General features: G+C 47.1%; 1 protein-coding gene across 3 annotated transcripts in view; it reads right to left on the reverse strand.

Annotated features, from left to right (window-relative positions):
* Positions 1-14,612, reverse strand: part of LOC141055651 (farnesyl pyrophosphate synthase-like) — a 51,769-nt gene extending 37,157 nt beyond the window's left edge. Inside the window, exon 1 of one of the 3 annotated variants that reach the window (XM_073552316.1) lies at positions 14,591-14,612. Coding sequence is in view for 1 of the 3 variants with exons in the window: in XM_073552314.1 (XP_073408415.1) it covers positions 13,322-13,528 (207 nt within the window). In the remaining 2 variants the exon portion in view is untranslated. Of the gene's footprint in view, positions 1-13,321; positions 13,544-14,478; positions 14,548-14,590 lie in introns of those variants that run through there. The other 2 variants (XM_073552315.1, XM_073552314.1) reach the window with 2 other exon arrangements.
* Positions 14,613-19,048: the final 4,436 nt, after the last annotated feature.

The following is a 19,048-nucleotide window of genomic DNA, read 5'->3' on the forward strand; positions in this document are numbered from 1 at the left end:
CTGTACACACACCTCCTGTATGCACCATATATGTATGTGATGGGAGAGGACAGCCGGGCTCCGCTCTACACTCATTATATATACACACTGTACACACACCTCCTGTATACACCATATATGTATGTGATGGGAGAGGACAGCCGGGCTCCGCTCTACACTCACTATATACACACACCTCCTGCATACACCATATATGTATGTGATGGGAGAGGACAGCCGGGCTCTGCTGTACACTCACTATATACACACACACCTCCTGTATACACCATATATGTATGTGATGGGAGAGGACAGCCCGGCTCTGCTGTACACTCACTATATACACACACACACCTCCTGTATGCACCATATATGTATGTGATGGGAGAGGACAGCCGGGCTCTGCTGTACACTCACTATATACACACACCTCCTGTATGCACCATATATGTATGTGATGGGAGAGGACAGCCAGGCTCCGCTCTACACTCACTATATACACACACACCTCCTGTATACACCATATATGTATGTGATGGGAGAGGACAGCCGGGCTCTGCTCTACACTCACTATATACACACACCTTCTGTACACACCATATATGTATGTGATGGGAGAGGACAGCCGGGCTCTGCTGTACACTCACTATATACACACAGTGCCTGTATACACCATATATGTATGTGATGGGAGAGGACAGCCTAGCTTTGCTGTACACTCACTATATACACACACCTCCTGTACACACCATATATGTAAGTGATGGGAGAGGACAGCCGGGCTCTGCTGTACACTCACTATATACACACACACCTCCTGTATGCACCATATATGTATGTGATGGGAGAGGACAGCCGGGATCTGCTGTACACTCACTATATATATACACACACACACACACACACACACACCTCCTGTATACACCATATATGTATGTGATGGGAGAGGACAGCCGGGCTCTGTTCTACACACTATATATGCACTGTACACACACCGCCTGTATACACCATATATGTATGTGATGGGAGAGGACAGCCGGGCTCCGCTCTACACTCACTATATACACACACACCTCCTGTATGCACCATATATGTATGTGATGGGAGAGGACAGCCGGGCTCCGCTCTACACACTATATATGCACTGTACACACACCGCCTGTATACACCATATATGTATGTGATGGGAGAGGACAGCCGGGCTCCGCTCTACACTCACTATATACACACCTCTTGTATACACCATATATGTATGTGATGGGAGAGGACAGCCGGGCTCTGCTCTACCCTCATTATATACACACACACACAACTCCTGTATACACCATATATGTATGTGATGGGAGAGGACAGCCGGGCTCCGCTCTACACTCACTATATACACACACCTCCTGTATACACCATATATGTATGTGATGGGAGAGGACAGCCGGGCTCTGCTCTACACTCACTATATACACACACACCTCCTGTACACACCATATATGTATGTGATGGGAGAGGACAGCCGGGCTCTGCTGTACACTCACTATATACACACAGTGCCTGTATACACCATATATGTATGTGATGGGAGAGGACAGCCGGGCTCTGCTGTACACTCACTATATACACACACACACACACCTGTATGCACCATATACGTATGTGATGGGAGAGGACAGCCGGGCTCTGCTCTACACACTATATATGCACTGTACACACACCGCCTGTATACACCATATATGTATGTGATGGGAGAGGACAGCCGGGCTCCGCTCTACACTCACTATATACACACACACCTCCTGTATGCACCATATATGTATGTGATGGGAGAGGACAGCCGGGCTCTGCTGTACACTCACTATATACACACACACCTCCTGTATGCACCATATATGTATGTGATAGGAGAGGACAGCCGGGCTCTGCTGTACACTCACTATATACACACACACCTCCTGTATGCACCATATATGTATGTGATGGGAGAGGACAGCCGGGCTCTGCTCTACACTCACTATACACACACACACACACACACACAACTCCTGTATGCACGATATATGTATGTGATGGGAGAGGACAGCCGGGCTCTGCTGTACACTCACTATATACACACACCTCCTGTATACACCATGTATGTATGTGATGGGGGAGGACAGCCGGGCTCCGCTCTAAACTCACTATATATACACACTGTACACACACCTCCTGTATGCACCATATATGTATGTGATGGGAGAGGACAGCCGGGCTCCGCTCTACACTCATATATACACACTGTACACACACCTCCTGTATACACCATATATGTATGTGATGGGAGAGGACAGCCGGGCTCCGCTCTACACTCACTATATACACACACCTCCTGCATACACCATATATGTATGTGATGGGAGAGGACAGCCGGGCTCTGCTCTACACTCACTATATATACACACTGTACACACACCTCCTGTATGCACCATATATGTATGTGATGGGAGAGGACAGCCGGGCTCTGCTCTACACTCACTATATACACACACCTCCTGTATACACCATATATGTATGTGATGGGAGAGGACAGCCGGGCTCTGCTGTACACTCACTATATACACACACACCTCCTGTATACACCATATATGTATGTGATGGGAGAGGACAGCCCGGCTCTGCTGTACACTCACTATATACACACACACCTCCTGTATGCACCATATATGTATGTGATGGGAGAGGACAGCCGGGCTCTGCTGTACACTCATCACTATATACACACACCTCCTGTATGCACCATATATGTATGTGATGGGAGAGGATAGCCAGGCTCCGCTCTACACTCACTATATACACACACCTCCTGTATGCACCATATATGTATGTGATGGGAGAGGACAGCCGGGCTCTGCTGTACACTCACTATATACACACACACACACACACACCTCCTGTATGCACCATATATGTATGTGATGGGAGAGGACAGCCGGGCTCTGCTCTACACTCACTATATACACACACCTCCTGTACACACCATATATGTATGTGATGGGAGAGGACAGCCTGGCTCTGCTGTACACTCACTATATACACACACACACACCTCCTGTATGCACCATATATGTATGTGATGGGAGAGGACAGCCGGACTCTGCTCTACACTCACTATATACACACACACCTCCTGTATACACCATATATGTATGTGATGGGAGAGGAAAGCCGGGCTCTGCTGTACACTCACTATATACACACACCTCCTGTACACACCATATATGTATGTGATGGGAGAGGACAGCCGGGCTCTGATGTACACACACTATATACACACACAGCGCCTGTATACACCATATATGTATGTGATGGGAGAGGACTGCCAGGCTCTGCTCTACACTCACTATATACACACACCTCCTGTATACACCATATATGTATGTGATGGGAGAGGACAGCCGGGCTCTGCTCTATACTCACTATATATACACACACACACCTCCTGCATACACCATATATGTATGTGATGGGAGAGGACAGCCGGGCTCTGCTTTACACTCACTATATACACACACACACACCTCCTGTATACACCATATATGTATGTGATGGGGGAGGACAGCCGGGCTCCGCTCTACACTCACTATATATACACACACCTCCTGTATGCACCATATATGTATGTGATGGGAGAGGACAGCCGGGCTCTGCTTTACACTCACTATATACACACACACACACACACCTCCTGTATGCACCATATATGTATGTGATGGGGGAGGACAGCCGGGCTCCGCTCTACACTCACTATATATACACACACCTCCTGTATGCACCATATATGTATGTGATGAGGGAGGACAGCCGGGCTCCGCTCTACACTCACTATATATACACACTGTACACACATCTCCTGTATGCACCATATATGTATGTGATGGGAGAGGACAGCCGGGCTCCGCTCTACACTCACTATATACACACACCTCCTGTATACACCATATATGTATGTGATGGGAGAGGACAGCCGGGCTCTGCTGTACACTCACTATATACACACACACCATATATGTATGTGATGGGAGAGGACAGCCTGGCTCTGCTGTACACTCACCTCCTGTATGCACTATATGTATGTGATGGGAGAGGACAGCCGGGCTCTGCTGTACACTCACTATATACACACACCTCCTGTATGCACCATATATGTATGTGATGGGAGAGTGCAGCCGGGCTCTGCTGTACACTCACTATATACACACACACCTGTATGCACCATATATGTATGTGATGGGAGAGGACAGCCGGGCTCTGCTGTACACTCACTATATACACACACACCTCCTGTATGCACCATATATGTATGTGATGGGAGAGGACAGCCAGGCTCCGCTCTACACTCACTATATACACACACTGTACACACACCTCCTGTATGCACCATATATGTATGTGATGGGAAAGGACAGCCGGGCTCTGCTCTACACTCACTATATACACACACCTCCTGTATACACCATATATGTATGTGATGGGAGAGGACAGCCGGGCTCTGCTCTACACTCACTATATACACACACCTCCTGTACACACCATATATGTATGTGATGGGAGAGGACAGCCGGGCTCTGCTGTACACTCACTATATACACACGGTGCCTGTATACACCATATATGTATGTGATGGGAGAGGACAGCCGGGCTCTGCTGTACACTCACTATATACACACACTGTACACACACCTCCTGTATTCACCATATATGTATGTGAGAGGACAGCCGGGCTCTGCTGTACACTCACTATATACACACACCTCCTGTATACACCATATATGTATGTGATGGGAGAGGACAGCCGGGCTCTGCTGTACACTCACTATATACACACACCTCCTGTATACACCATATATGTATGTGATGGGAGAGGACAGCCGGGCTCTGCTCTACACTCACTATATACACACAGCGCCTGTATACACCATATATGTATGTGATGGGAGATGACAGCCAGGCTCCGCTCTACACTCACTATATACACACACCTCCTGTATACACCATATATGTATGTGATGGGGGAGGACAGCCGGGCTCCGCTCTACACTCACTATATATACACACTGTACACACACCTCCTGTATGCACCATATATGTATGTGATGGGAGAGGACAGCCGGGCTCCGCTCTACACTCACTATATATAGACTGTACACACACCTCCTGTATGCACCATATATGTATGTGATGGGAGAGGACAGCCGGGCTCCGCTCTACACTCATTATATATACACACTGTACACACACCTCCTGTATACACCATATATGTATGTGATGGGAGAGGACAGCCGGGCTCCGCTCTACACTCACTATATACACACACCTCCTGCATACACCATATATGTATGTGATGGGAGAGGACAGCCGGGCTCTGCTCTACACTCACCTCCTGTATACACCATAAATGTATGTGATGGGAGAGGACAGCCTGGCTCTGCTGTACACTCACCTCCTGTATACACCATAAATGTATGTGATGGGAGAGGACAGCCGGGCTCTGCTGTACACTCACTATATACACACACACCTGTATGCACCATATATGTATGTGATGGGAGAGGACAGCCGGGCTCTGCTGTACACTCACTATATACACACACCTCCTGTATGCACCATATATGTATGTGGTGGGAAAGGACAGCCGGGCTCTGCTCTACACTCACTACATACACACACTGTACACACACCTCCTGTATGCACCACATATGTATGTGATGGGAAAGGACAGCCGGGCTCTGCTCTACACTCATTATATACACACACCTCCTGTATACACCATATATGTATGTGATGGGAGAGGACAGCCGGGCTCTTCTCTACACTCACTATATACACACACCTCCTGTACACACCATATATGTATGTGATGGGAGAGGACAGCCGGGCTCTGCTGTACACTCACTATATACACACAGTGCCTGTATACACCATATATGTATGTGATGGGAGAGGACAGCCTGGCTCTGCTGTACACTCACTATATACACACACCTCCTGTATGCACCATATATGTATGTGATGGGAGAGGACAGCCGGGCTCTGCTGTACACTCACTATATACACACACCTCCTGTATGCACCATATATGTATGTGATGGGAGAGGACAGCCTGGCTCTGCTGTACACTCACTATATACACACACCTCCTGTATGCACCATATATGTATGTGATGGGAGAGGACCGCTGGGCTCTGCTGTACACTCACTATATACACACACACACCTCGTGTATGCACCATATATGTATGTGATGGGAGAGGACAGCCGGGCTCTGCTGTACACTCACTATATACACACACTGTACACACACCTCCTGTATTCACCATATATGTATGTGAGAGGACAGCCGGGCTCTGCTGTACACTCACTATATACACACACCTCCTGTATACACCATATATGTATGTGATGGGAGAGGACAGCCGGGCTCTGCTGTACACTCACTATATACACACACCTCCTGTATACACCATATATGTATGTGATGGGAGAGGACAGCCGGGCTCTGCTGTACACTCACTATATACACACAGCGCCTGTATACACCATATATGTATGTGATGGGAGAGGACAGCCAGGCTCCGCTCTACACTCACTATATACACACACCTCCTGTATACACCATATATGTATGTGATGGGAGAGGACAGCCGGGCTCTGCTTTACACTCACTATATACACACACACACCTCCTGTATACACCATATATGTATGTGATGGGGGAGGACAGCCGGGCTCCGCTCTACACTCACTATATATACACACTGTACACACACCTCCTGTATGCACCATATATGTATGTGATGGGAGAGGACAGCCGGGCTCCGCTCTACACTCACTATACACTGTACACACACCTCCTGTATGCACCATATATGTATGTGATGGGAGAGGACAGCCGGGCTCCGCTCTACACTCATATATACACACTGTACACACACCTCCTGTATACACCATATATGTATGTGATGGGAGAGGACAGCCGGGCTCCGCTCTACACTCACTATATACACACACCTCCTGCATACACCATATATGTATGTGATGGGAGAGGACAGCCGGGCTCTGCTCTACACTCACTATATATACACACTGTACACACACCATATATGTATGTGATGGGAGAGGACAGCCGGGCTCTGCTCTACACTCACTATATATACACACTGTACACACAACTCCTGTATGCACCATATATGTATGTGATGGGAGAGGACAGCCGGGCTCTGCTGTACACTCACTAAAAACACACACACCTGTATGCACCATATATGTATGTGATGGGAGAGGACAGCCGGGCTCTGCTGTACACTCACTATATACACACACCTCCTGTATGCACCATATATGTATGTGATGGGAGAGGACAGCCGGGCTCTGCTGTACACTCACTATATACACACACCTCCTGTATGCACCATATATGTATGTGATGGGAGAGGACAGCCGGGCTCTGCTGTACACTCACTATATATACACACACACCTCCTGTATGCACCATATATGTATGTGATGGGAGAGAACAGCCGGGCTCTGCTCTACACTCACCTCCTGTATACACCATATATGTATGTGATGGGAGAGGATAGCCGGGCTCTGCTCTACACTCACTATATACACACACCTCCTGTATACACCATATATGTATGTGATGGGAGAGGACAGCCGGGCTCTGCTCTACACTCACTATATACACACACCTCCTGTATACACCATATATGTATGTGATGGGAGAGGACAGCCGGGCTCTGCTCTACACTCACTATATATACACAGTACACACACCTCCTGTATACACCATATATGTATGTGATGGGAGAGGACAGCCGGGCTCCGCTCTACACTCACTATATACACACACCTCCTGTATACACCATATATGTATGTGATGGGAGAGGACAGCCAGGCTCTGCTCTACACTCACTATATACACACACCTCCTGTATACACCATATATGTATGTGATGGGAGAGGACAGCCGGGCTCTGCTCTACACTCACTATATACACACACCTCCTGTATACACCATATATGTATGTGATGGGAGAGGACAGCCGGGCTCTGCTCTACACTCACTATATATACACAGTACACACACCTCCTGTATACACCATATATGTATGTGATGGGAGAGGACAGCCGGGCTCCGCTCTACACTCACTATATACACACACCTCCTGTATACACCATATATGTATGTGATGGGAGAGGACAGCCGGGCTCCGCTCTACACTCACCTCCTGTATACACCATATATGTATGTGATGGGAGAGGACAGCCAGGCTCCGCTCTACACTCACTATATACACACACCTCCTGTATACACCATATATGTATGTGATGGGAGAGGACAGCCGGGCTCTGCTGTACACTCACTACATACACACACCATATATGTATGTGATGGGAGAGGACAGCCTGGCTCTGCTGTACACTCACCTCCTGTATGCACTATATGTATGTGATGGGAGAGGACAGCCGGGCTCTGCTGTACACTCACTATATACACACACCTCCTGTATGCACCATATATGTATGTGATGGGAGAGGACAGCCGGGCTCTGCTGTACACTCACTATATACACACACACACCTGTATGCACCATATATGTATGTGATGGGAGAGGACAGCCGGGCTCTGCTGTACACTCACTATATACACACACACCTCCTGTATGCACCATATATGTATGTGATGGGAGAGGACAGCCAGGTTCCGCTCTACACTCACTATATACACACACTGTACACACACCTCCTGTATGCACCATATATATATATATATGTGATGGGAAAGGACAGCCGGGCTCTGCTCTACACTCACTATATACACACACACCTCCTGTATACACCATATATGTATGTGATGGGAGAGGACAGCCGGGCTCTGCTCTACACTCACTATATACACACACCTCCTGTACACACCATATATGTATGTGATGGGAGAGGACAGCCAGGCTCTGCTGTACACTCACTATATACACACAGTGCCTGTATACACCATATATGTATGTGATGGGAGAGGACAGCCGGGCTCTGCTGTACACTCACTATATACACACCTCCTGTATTCACCATATATGTATGTGAGAGGACAGCCGGGCTCTGCTCTACACTCACTATATACACACACCTCCTGTATACACCATATATGTATGTGATGGGAGAGGACAGCCGGGCTCTGCTCTACACTCACTATATACACACAGCGCCTGTATACACCATATATGTATGTGATGGGAGAGGACAGCCAGGCTCCGCTCTACACTCACTATATACACACACGTCCTGTATACACCATATATGTATGTGATGGGAGAGGACAGCCAGGCTCCGCTCTACACTCACTATATACACACACCTCCTGTATACACCATATATGTATGTGATGGGAGAGGACAGCCGGGCTCTGCTTTACAGTCACTATACACACACACACACACACACCTCCTGTATACACCATATATGTATGTGATGGGGGAGGACAGCCGGGCTCCGCTCTACACTCACTATATATACACACTGTACACACACCTCCTGTATGCACCATATATTTATGTGATGGGAGAGGACAGCCGGGCTCCGCTCTACACTCACTATATATACACTGTACACACACCTCCTGTATGCACCATATATGTATGTGATGGGAGAGGACAGCCGGGCTCCGCTCTACACTCATTATATATACACACTGTACACACACCTCCTGTATACACCATATATGTATGTGATGGGAGAGGACAGCCGGGCTCCGCTCTACACTCACTATATACACACACCTCCTGCATACACCATATATGTATGTGATGGGAGAGGACAGCCGGGCTCTGCTCTACACTCACCTCCTGTATACACCATAAATGTATGTGATGGGAGAGGACAGCCGGGCTCCCCTCTACACTCACTATATATACACACACACAACTCCTGTATGCACCATATATGTATGTGATGGGAGGACAGCCGGGCTCCACTCTACACTCACTATATACACACACCTCCTGTATACACCATATATGTATGTGATGGGAGAGGACAGCCGGGCTCTGCTGTACACTCACTATATACACACACACCTCCTGTATACACCATATATGTATGTGATGGGAGAGGACAGCCGGGCTCTGCTGTACACTCACTATATACACACACACCTCCTGTATACACCATATATGTATGTGATGGGAGAGGACAGCCGGGCTCTGCTGTACACTCACTATATACACACACACACACACACACCTCCTGTATGCACCATATATGTATGTGATGGGAGAGGACAGCCGGGCTCTGCTCTACACTCACTATATACACACACCTCCTGTATATACCATATATGTATGTGATGGGAGAGGACAGCCGGGCTCTGCTCTACACTCACTATATACACACACCTCCTGTATACACCATATATGTATGTGATGGGAGAGCACAGCCTGGCTCTGCTGTACACTCACTATATACACACACACCTCCTGTATGCACCATATATGTATGTGATGGGAGAGGACAGCCTGGCTCTGCTGTACACTCACTATATACACCATATATGTATGTGATGGGAGAGGACAGCCGGGCTCTGCTGTACACTCACTATATACACACACCTCGTGTATGCACCATATATGTGATGGGAGAGGACAGCCGGGCTCTGCTCTACACTCACTATATACACACACCTCCTGTATACACCATATATGTATGTGATGGGAGAGGACAGCCGGGCTCTGCTGTACACTCACTATATACACACTGTACACACACCTCCTGTATACACCATATATGTATGTGATGGGAGAGGACAGCCGGGCTCTGCTGTACACTCACTATATACACACACACCTCCTGTATGCACCATATATGTATGTGATGGGAGAGGACAGCCTGGCTCTGCTGTACACTCACTATATACACACACCTCCTGTATACACCATATATGTATGTGATGGGAGAGGACAGCCTGGCTCTGCTGTACACTCACTATATACACCATATATGTATGTGATGGGAGAGGACAGCCGGGCTCTGCTGTACACTCACTATATACACACACCTCGTGTATGCACCATATATTTATGTGATGGGAGAGGACAGCCGGGCTCTGCTCTACACTCACTATATACACACACACCTCCTGTATGCACCATATATGTATGTGATGGGAGAGGACAGTCGGGCTCTGCTTTACACTCACTATATACACACATACCTCCTGTATGCACCATATATGTATGTGATGGGAGAGGACAGCCGGGCTCTGCTCTACACTCACTATATACACACACCTCCTGTATACACCATATATGTATGTGATGGGAGAAGACAGCCGGGCTCTGCTGTACACTCACTATATATACACACACACACACACCTCCTGTATGCACAATATATGTATGTGATGGGAGAGGACAGCCGGGCTCTGCTCTACACTCACTATATACACACACTGTACACACACCTCCTGTATGCACCATATATGTATGTGATGGGAGAGGACAGTCGGGCTCTGCTGTACACTCACTATATACACACACCTCCTGTATACACCATATATGTATGTGATGGGAGAGGACAGCCGGGCTCTGCTGTACACTCACTATATACACACACCTCCTGTATACACCATATATGTATGTGATGGGAGAGGACAGTCGGGCTCTGCTGTACACTCACTATATACACACACCTCCTGTATACACCATATATGTATGTGATGGGAGAGGACAGCCGGGCTCTGCTGTACACTCACTATATACACACTGTACACACACCTCCTGTATACACCATATATGTATGTGATGGGAGAGGACAGCCGGGCTCTGCTGTACACTCACTATACACACACACCTCCTGTATACACCATATATGTATGTGATGGGAGAGAACAGCCGGGCTCTGCTGTACACTCACTATATACACACTGTACACACACCTCCTGTATACACCATATATGTATGTGATGGGAGAGGACAGCCGGGCTCTGCTGTACACTCACTATACACACACACACCACCTGTATACACCATATATGTATGTGATGGGAGAGGACAGCCGGGCTCTGCTGTACACTCACTATATACACACACCTCCTGTATGCACCATATATGTATGTGATGGGAGAGGACAGCCGGGCTCTGCTGTACACTCACTATATACACACACACCACCTGTATACACCATATATGTATGTGATGGGAGAGGACAGTCGGGCTCTGCTGTACACTCACTATATACACACACACCTCCTGTATACACCATATATGTATGTGATGGGAGAGGACAGCCGGGCTCTGCTGTACACTCACTATATACACACACACCTCCTGTATACACCATATATGTATGTGATGGGAGAGGACAGCCGGGCTCTGCTGTACACTCACTATATACACACTGTACACACACCTCCTGTATGCACCATATATGTATGTGATGGGAGAGGACAGCCGGGCTCTGCTGTACACTCACTATATACACACTGTACACACACCTCCTGTATGCACCATATATGTATGTGATGGGAGAGGACAGCCGGGCTCCGCTCTACACTAACTATATACACACACACCTCCTGTATACACCATATATGTATGTGATGGGAGAGGACAGCCGGGCTCTGCTGTACACTCACTATATACACACACCTCCTGTATGCACCATATATGTATGTGATGGGAGAGGACAGCCGGGCTCTGCTGTACACTCACTATATACACACACACCACCTGTATACACCATATATGTATGTGATGGGAGAGGACAGTCGGGCTCTGCTGTACACTCACTATATACACACACACCTCCTGTATACACCATATATGTATGTGATGGGAGAGGACAGCCGGGCTCTGCTGTACACTCACTATATACACACACACCTCCTGTATACACCATATATGTATGTGATGGGAGAGGACAGCCGGGCTCTGCTGTACACTCACTATATACACACTGTACACACACCTCCTGTATGCACCATATATGTATGTGATGGGAGAGGACAGCCGGGCTCTGCTGTACACTCACTATATACACACTGTACACACACCTCCTGTATGCACCATATATGTATGTGATGGGAGAGGACAGCCGGGCTCTGCTGTACACTCACTATATACACACACCTCCTGTATACACCATATATGTATGTGATGGGAGAGGACAGCCGGGCTCTGCTCTACACACTATATACACACACACACACACCTCCTGTATGCACGATATATGTATGTGATGGGAGAGGACATATATATAATAGGTGACGTCACATACTGCTGTATACAAGCACACCGCACCGCATAGGAAGTACCGCACGCACCCGTTTTCCGGCCGCTCCGGGTCTCCTCAATATCACATCTTTAGTTGGCCGGTACCGGGCGCATGTTGGGCCGCTGACGCCCCGGAGAGGGCGGAGCCACAGCAGTCCGGCGCTCAAGACCCGGAACCACATGCAGAACGCCGTCACCTCCACCGATAACGAGCCCCGCCCACCGGCGTCTCCACTGCTGCCTAGGAACAGCGTCATAAGGTTCCGCCCGGCCATATATGGGCTCAGCCACGCCCACTGCAGCAATTAATTCACCCATGCTCTCAGGAGCTCTTCATCCCCCTCATCAAATGGTCATCACCCCGCCACCCTGCTGACAGTCTCCACAGTATCATCTACCCCGCCACCCTGCTGACAGTCTCCACAGTATCATCTACCCCGCCACCCTGCTGACAGTCTCCACAGTATCATCTTCCCCGCCACCCTGCTGACAGTCTCCACAGTGTCATCTTCCCCGCCACCCTGCTGACAGTCTCCACAGTGTCATCTTCCCCGCCACCCTGCTGACAGTCTCCACAGTGTCATCTTCCCCGCCACCCTGCTGACAGTCTCCACAGTGTCATCTTCCCCGCCACCCTGCTGACAGTCTCCACAGTGTCATCTCCCCCGCCACCCTGCTGACAGTCTCCACAGTGTCATCTTCCCCGCCACCCTGCTGACAGTCTCCACAGTGTCATCTTCCCCGCCACCCTGCTGACAGTCTCCACAGTGTCATCTTCCCCGCCACCCTGCTGACAGTCTCCACAGTGTCATCTCCCCCGCCACCCTGCTGACAGTCTCCACAGTGTCATCTCCCCCGCCACCCTGCTGACAGTCTCCACAGTGTCATCTCCCCCGCCACCCTGCTGACAGTCTCCACAGTGTCATCTCCCCCGCCACCCTGCTGACAGTCTCCACAGTGTCATCTCCCCCGCCACCCTGCTGACAGTATCATCTTCCCCGCCACCCTGCTGACAGTCTCCACAGTGTCATCTCCCCCGCCACCCTGCTGACAGTCTCCACAGTATCATCTCCCCCGCCACCCTGCTGACAGTCTCCATAGTATCATCTCCCCCCATCACCCTGCTGACAGTCTCCATAATATCATCTCCCCCCATCATCATGCTGACAGACTCTGAATACTCCTCATCCGCATCAGCAGCCATTACCTCTCTCGTGCACCGGCTTCAGTACTACAGCCCTATACCTAGAGACCGACTTTAAACGCTTCTCCAGTCCCCCTGCATGCCGGAACTTGTAGTTCATCCTTTCTATACTTACTGTATTCACCACCTCAGCAAGAACTACAATTCCCAGGAGAAGGCAGGGACTCGGCAGATGGGACGAGACGAACGAAGGCAATATGACATCTATCACGTTTATTGGTTGTTGGTATCGTATGAGGATGGGCTCTGTACAGATAAGCCAATCACCGCTCGGGAAGCAGCAAAGCTCCGCCCACTGGTAGTTGTCAACAGTACAAAGTTAACCCCTTCACCCCCAAGGGTGGTTTGCACGTTCATGACCGGGCCAATTTTTACAATTCTGACCACTGTACCTTTATGAGGTCATAACTCTGGAACGCTTCCATGGATCCCGGTGATTCTGACTTTGTTTTCTCGTGACATATTGTACTTCATGTTAGTGGTAAAATTTCATTCAAATAACTTGCGTTTATTTGTGAAAAAAACGGAAATTTGGCGAAAATTTTGAAAATTTTGCAATTTTCCAACTTTGAATTTTTATGCCCTTAAATCATAGAGATACGGCACACAAAAAACTTGATAAGTAACATTTCCCACATGTTTACTTTACATCAGCACAATTTGGGAACCAAAATTTTTTTTGTTAGGAAGTTATAAGGGTTAAAAGTTGATCAGCGATTTCTCATTTTTACAACACCATTTTATTTTTAGGGACCACATCACATTTGAAGCCACTTTGAGGGGTCTATATGATAGAAAATACCCAAACGTGACACCATTCTAAAAACTGCACCCCTTAAGGTGCTCAAAACCACATTCAAGAAGTTTATTAACCCATTAGGTGCGTCACAGGGATTTTTTGAATATTTAAAAAAAAATGAATATTTAACTTTTTTTCACAAAAAAAATACTTCAGGTTCAATTTTTTTTATTTTACCAAGGGTAACAGGATAGATTGGACTGCAAAAGTTATTGTGCAATTTGTCCTGAGTACGCTAATACCTGATATGTGGGGGGGAACCACTGTTTTGGCGCATGGCTGAGCTCAGAAGGGAAGGAGCGCCGTTTGACTTTTTCAATGCAAAATTGACTGGAATTCAGATCGGACGCCATGTTATGTTTGGAGAGCCCCTGATGTGCCTAAACAGTGGAAACCCCCTACAAGTGACCCCATTTTGGAAACTAGACCCCCCCAAGGAACTTATCTAGATATGTGGTGAGAACTTTGAACAAAGGGCTTCACAGAAGTTTATAACATACAGCGGTAAAATTAAAAAATCATATTTTTTCCACAAAAATGATCTTTTCAGCCCCAATTTTTATTTTCCCAGAGGTAACAGGACCCTAAGGCTATGTGCACACGCTGCGGTTTTGCTGTAGTTCTGCTGCGGTTTTGGCCCTGCAGAACTGCAGCAGTTCTGCAGACATGGTACTTTACCATGTTAGCCTATGGGTTTTCAAAACTGCAGTGCTCACGCTGCGGTTTTTCACCTGCGGAAAAGCTGCGGTTTTTTTTCCGCAGCATGTCAATTGTTTCTGCGGATTCTGCTGCGGTGTCACACCTTTAACATAGTACAGGTGTGAAACCTCAGGGCAAAACCGCAGGGCAAAACCGCAGGCCAAACCGCAGCAAAACCGCAGGTCACTTTACCTGCGGTTTTACCTGCGTTTCCGTGGGAAAAAACCCGCAGCAGAATCCGCAGCGTGTGCACATACCCTAAAAGTTATTGTGCAATTTGTCCTGAGTACGCTGATACCCCACATGTGGGGGTAAACCACTATTTGGGCGCGTGGCAGAGCTCGGAAGGGAAGCAGCGCCATTTGACATTTTTGGCTGGAATTGAGATCCGACACCATGTCGCGATTGGAAAACCCCTGATGTACCAAAACAGTGGAAACCCCCCCACATGACACCATTTTGGAAACTAGACCCCCCCAAGGAACTTATCTAGATGTGTGGTGAGCACTTTGAACCCCCCAGTGCTTCACAGAAGTTTATAACGCCCGGTCGTGAAAATAAAAAATTTGTATTTTTTCCACAAACATGATCTTTTAGTCACCAATTTTTTTTATTTTCCCAAGGGTACCAGGAGAAATTGGACCCCAAAAGCTGTTGTCCAATTTGTCCTGAGCATGCTGATACCTCATATGTGGGAGAAAACTACTGTATGGGCACACGTCAGGGCTCGGAAGGGAAGTAGTGACGTTTTGGAATGCAGACTTTGATGGAATGGTCTGCGGGTGTCATGTTGCCTTTGAAGAGCCCCTAATGTACCTAAACAGTGGAAACCCCCCATAAATGACCCCATTTTGGAAACTAGACCCCCTAAGGAACTTATCTAGATGTGTGGTGAGCACTTTGAACCCCCAAGGGCTTCACAGAAGTTTATAATGCCAGGGCATGAAAATAAAAAAATCGTATTTTTTCCACAAACATGATCAATTAGTCACCAATTTTTTTTATTTTCCCAAGGGTACCAAGAGAAAATGGACCCCAAAAGTTGTTGTCCAATTTGTCCTGAGTATGCTGATACCCTATATGTGGGAGAAAACTATTGTATGGGTACACGTCGGGGCTCGGAAGGGAAGTAGTGACGTTTTGGAATGCAGACTTTGATGGAATGGTCTGCGGGTGTCATGGGCATTTGGAAAGCCCCTGATGTACCTAAACTATTGAAACTCCCCACAAATGACCCCATTTTGGACACTAGAACCCCTAAGGGACTTATCTAGATGTGTGGTGAGCACTTTGAACCCCCAAGGGCTTCCCAGAAGTTTATAATGGCTGGGCATGAAAATAAAAAAAATTGTATTTTTTCCACAAACATGATCAATTAGTCCCCAATTTTTTTTATTTTCCCAAGGGTAACAGGAGAAATTGAACCCCAAAAGTTGTTGTCCAATTTGTCCTGAGTAGGCTGACACCCCATATGTGGGCGAAAACTACTGTATGGACACACGTCGGGGCTCGGAAGGGAAGTAGTGACGTTTTGGAATGCAGACTTTGATGGAATGGTCTGCGGGTGTCGTGCGTTTGGAGAGCCCTTGATGTACCTAAACTATTGAAACTCCCCACAAGTGTCCCCATTTTGGACACTAGACCCCCCGCGGAACTTATCTAGATGTGTGGTGAGCACTTGGAACCCTCAAGTGCTTCACAGAAGTTTATAACGCCCGGGCGTGAAAATAAAAAAATCATTTTTTTCCACAAAAATGATATTTTTGCCCCCAATTTTTTATTTTCCTAAGGGTAACAGGAGAAATTGGACCCCAAAAGTTGTTTTGCAATTTGTCCTGAGTAGGCTGATACCCTACATGTGGGGGTAAAACACTGTTTGGGCGCATGGCAGAGCTTGGAAGGGAAGGAGCACCATTTGACTTTTTCAACTCAGAATTGGCTGGAATTGAGATCAGACGCCATGTTGCATTTGGAGAGCACCTGATGTGCCTAAACAGTGGAAAACCCCAATTCTAACTCCAACCCTAACCCCAACACACCCCTAGCCCTAGCCCTAATCTCAGCCCTAACCCTAGCCCTAACCCTAGCCCTAGCCCTTACCCTAACCCTGGCCCTAACCCTAGCCCTAACCCTAATGGGAAAATGGAAATAAATACATTTTTTTATTTTTTATTATTTTTCCCTAACTAAAGGGGTGATAACGGGGGGTTTGATTTACTATTTTTAGCGGGTTTTTATGTTTGGCAGCTGTCATACGCTAAAAGACGCTTTTTATTGTAAAAATAGTTTTTGCATCACCACATATTGAGAGCTATAATTTTTCCGTATTTTGACCCACCGAATCATGTGAGGTCTTATTCTTTGCGGGACGAGTTGACGTTTTTATTGGTACCATTTTCGGGCACGTGACTTTTTTGATCGCTTTTTATTCCGATTTTTGGGACGCAGAATGAACAAAAACCAGCGTTTCATGAATTTCTTTTGGGAGGTGTGTTTACACCGTTCCGCGTGCGGTAAAATTGATAAAGCGGTTTTATTCTTCGGGTCAGTATGGTTACAGCAATACCTCATTTAGGTCTTTTTTTATGTTTTGTCGGTTTTATGCAATGAAAACTATTTTATATAAAAAATAATTATTTTTGCATCGCTTTCTCCTGCGAGCTATAACTTTTTTATTTTTTCACTGATGATGCTGCGTGGTGGCTCGTTTTTTGCGGGACAAGATGACGTTTTCAGCAGTACCATGGATATTTATATGCGTCTTTTTGATCGCGTGTTATTGCACTTTTTGTTTGGCGGTATGATAATAAATCATTATTTTTTGCTTTGTTTTTTATTTTTATTTTATAAGGGGTTCGCTAAATGGGACAGTTTTATAGGGCAGTTCGTTACGGACACGGCGATACCTAATATGTGTACTTTTATTGTTTTTGTTTTTTTTTTATTTCCAAAAAATGGATTTATTGGGGGAATTTTTTTTTTTTCTAATTTATTTGGCGATTTTTTTAAAATTATTGTAACACTTTTTTTTTTTAACTTTATTACATTGTCCCAGGTGGGACATCACTGTCCTGT

Source organism: Dendrobates tinctorius, unplaced genomic scaffold (assembly GCF_039654945.1).
Source record: "Dendrobates tinctorius isolate UK_male_01 unplaced genomic scaffold, ASM3965494v1 ptg000189l, whole genome shotgun sequence".
NCBI lineage: Eukaryota > Metazoa > Chordata > Amphibia > Anura > Dendrobatidae > Dendrobates > Dendrobates tinctorius.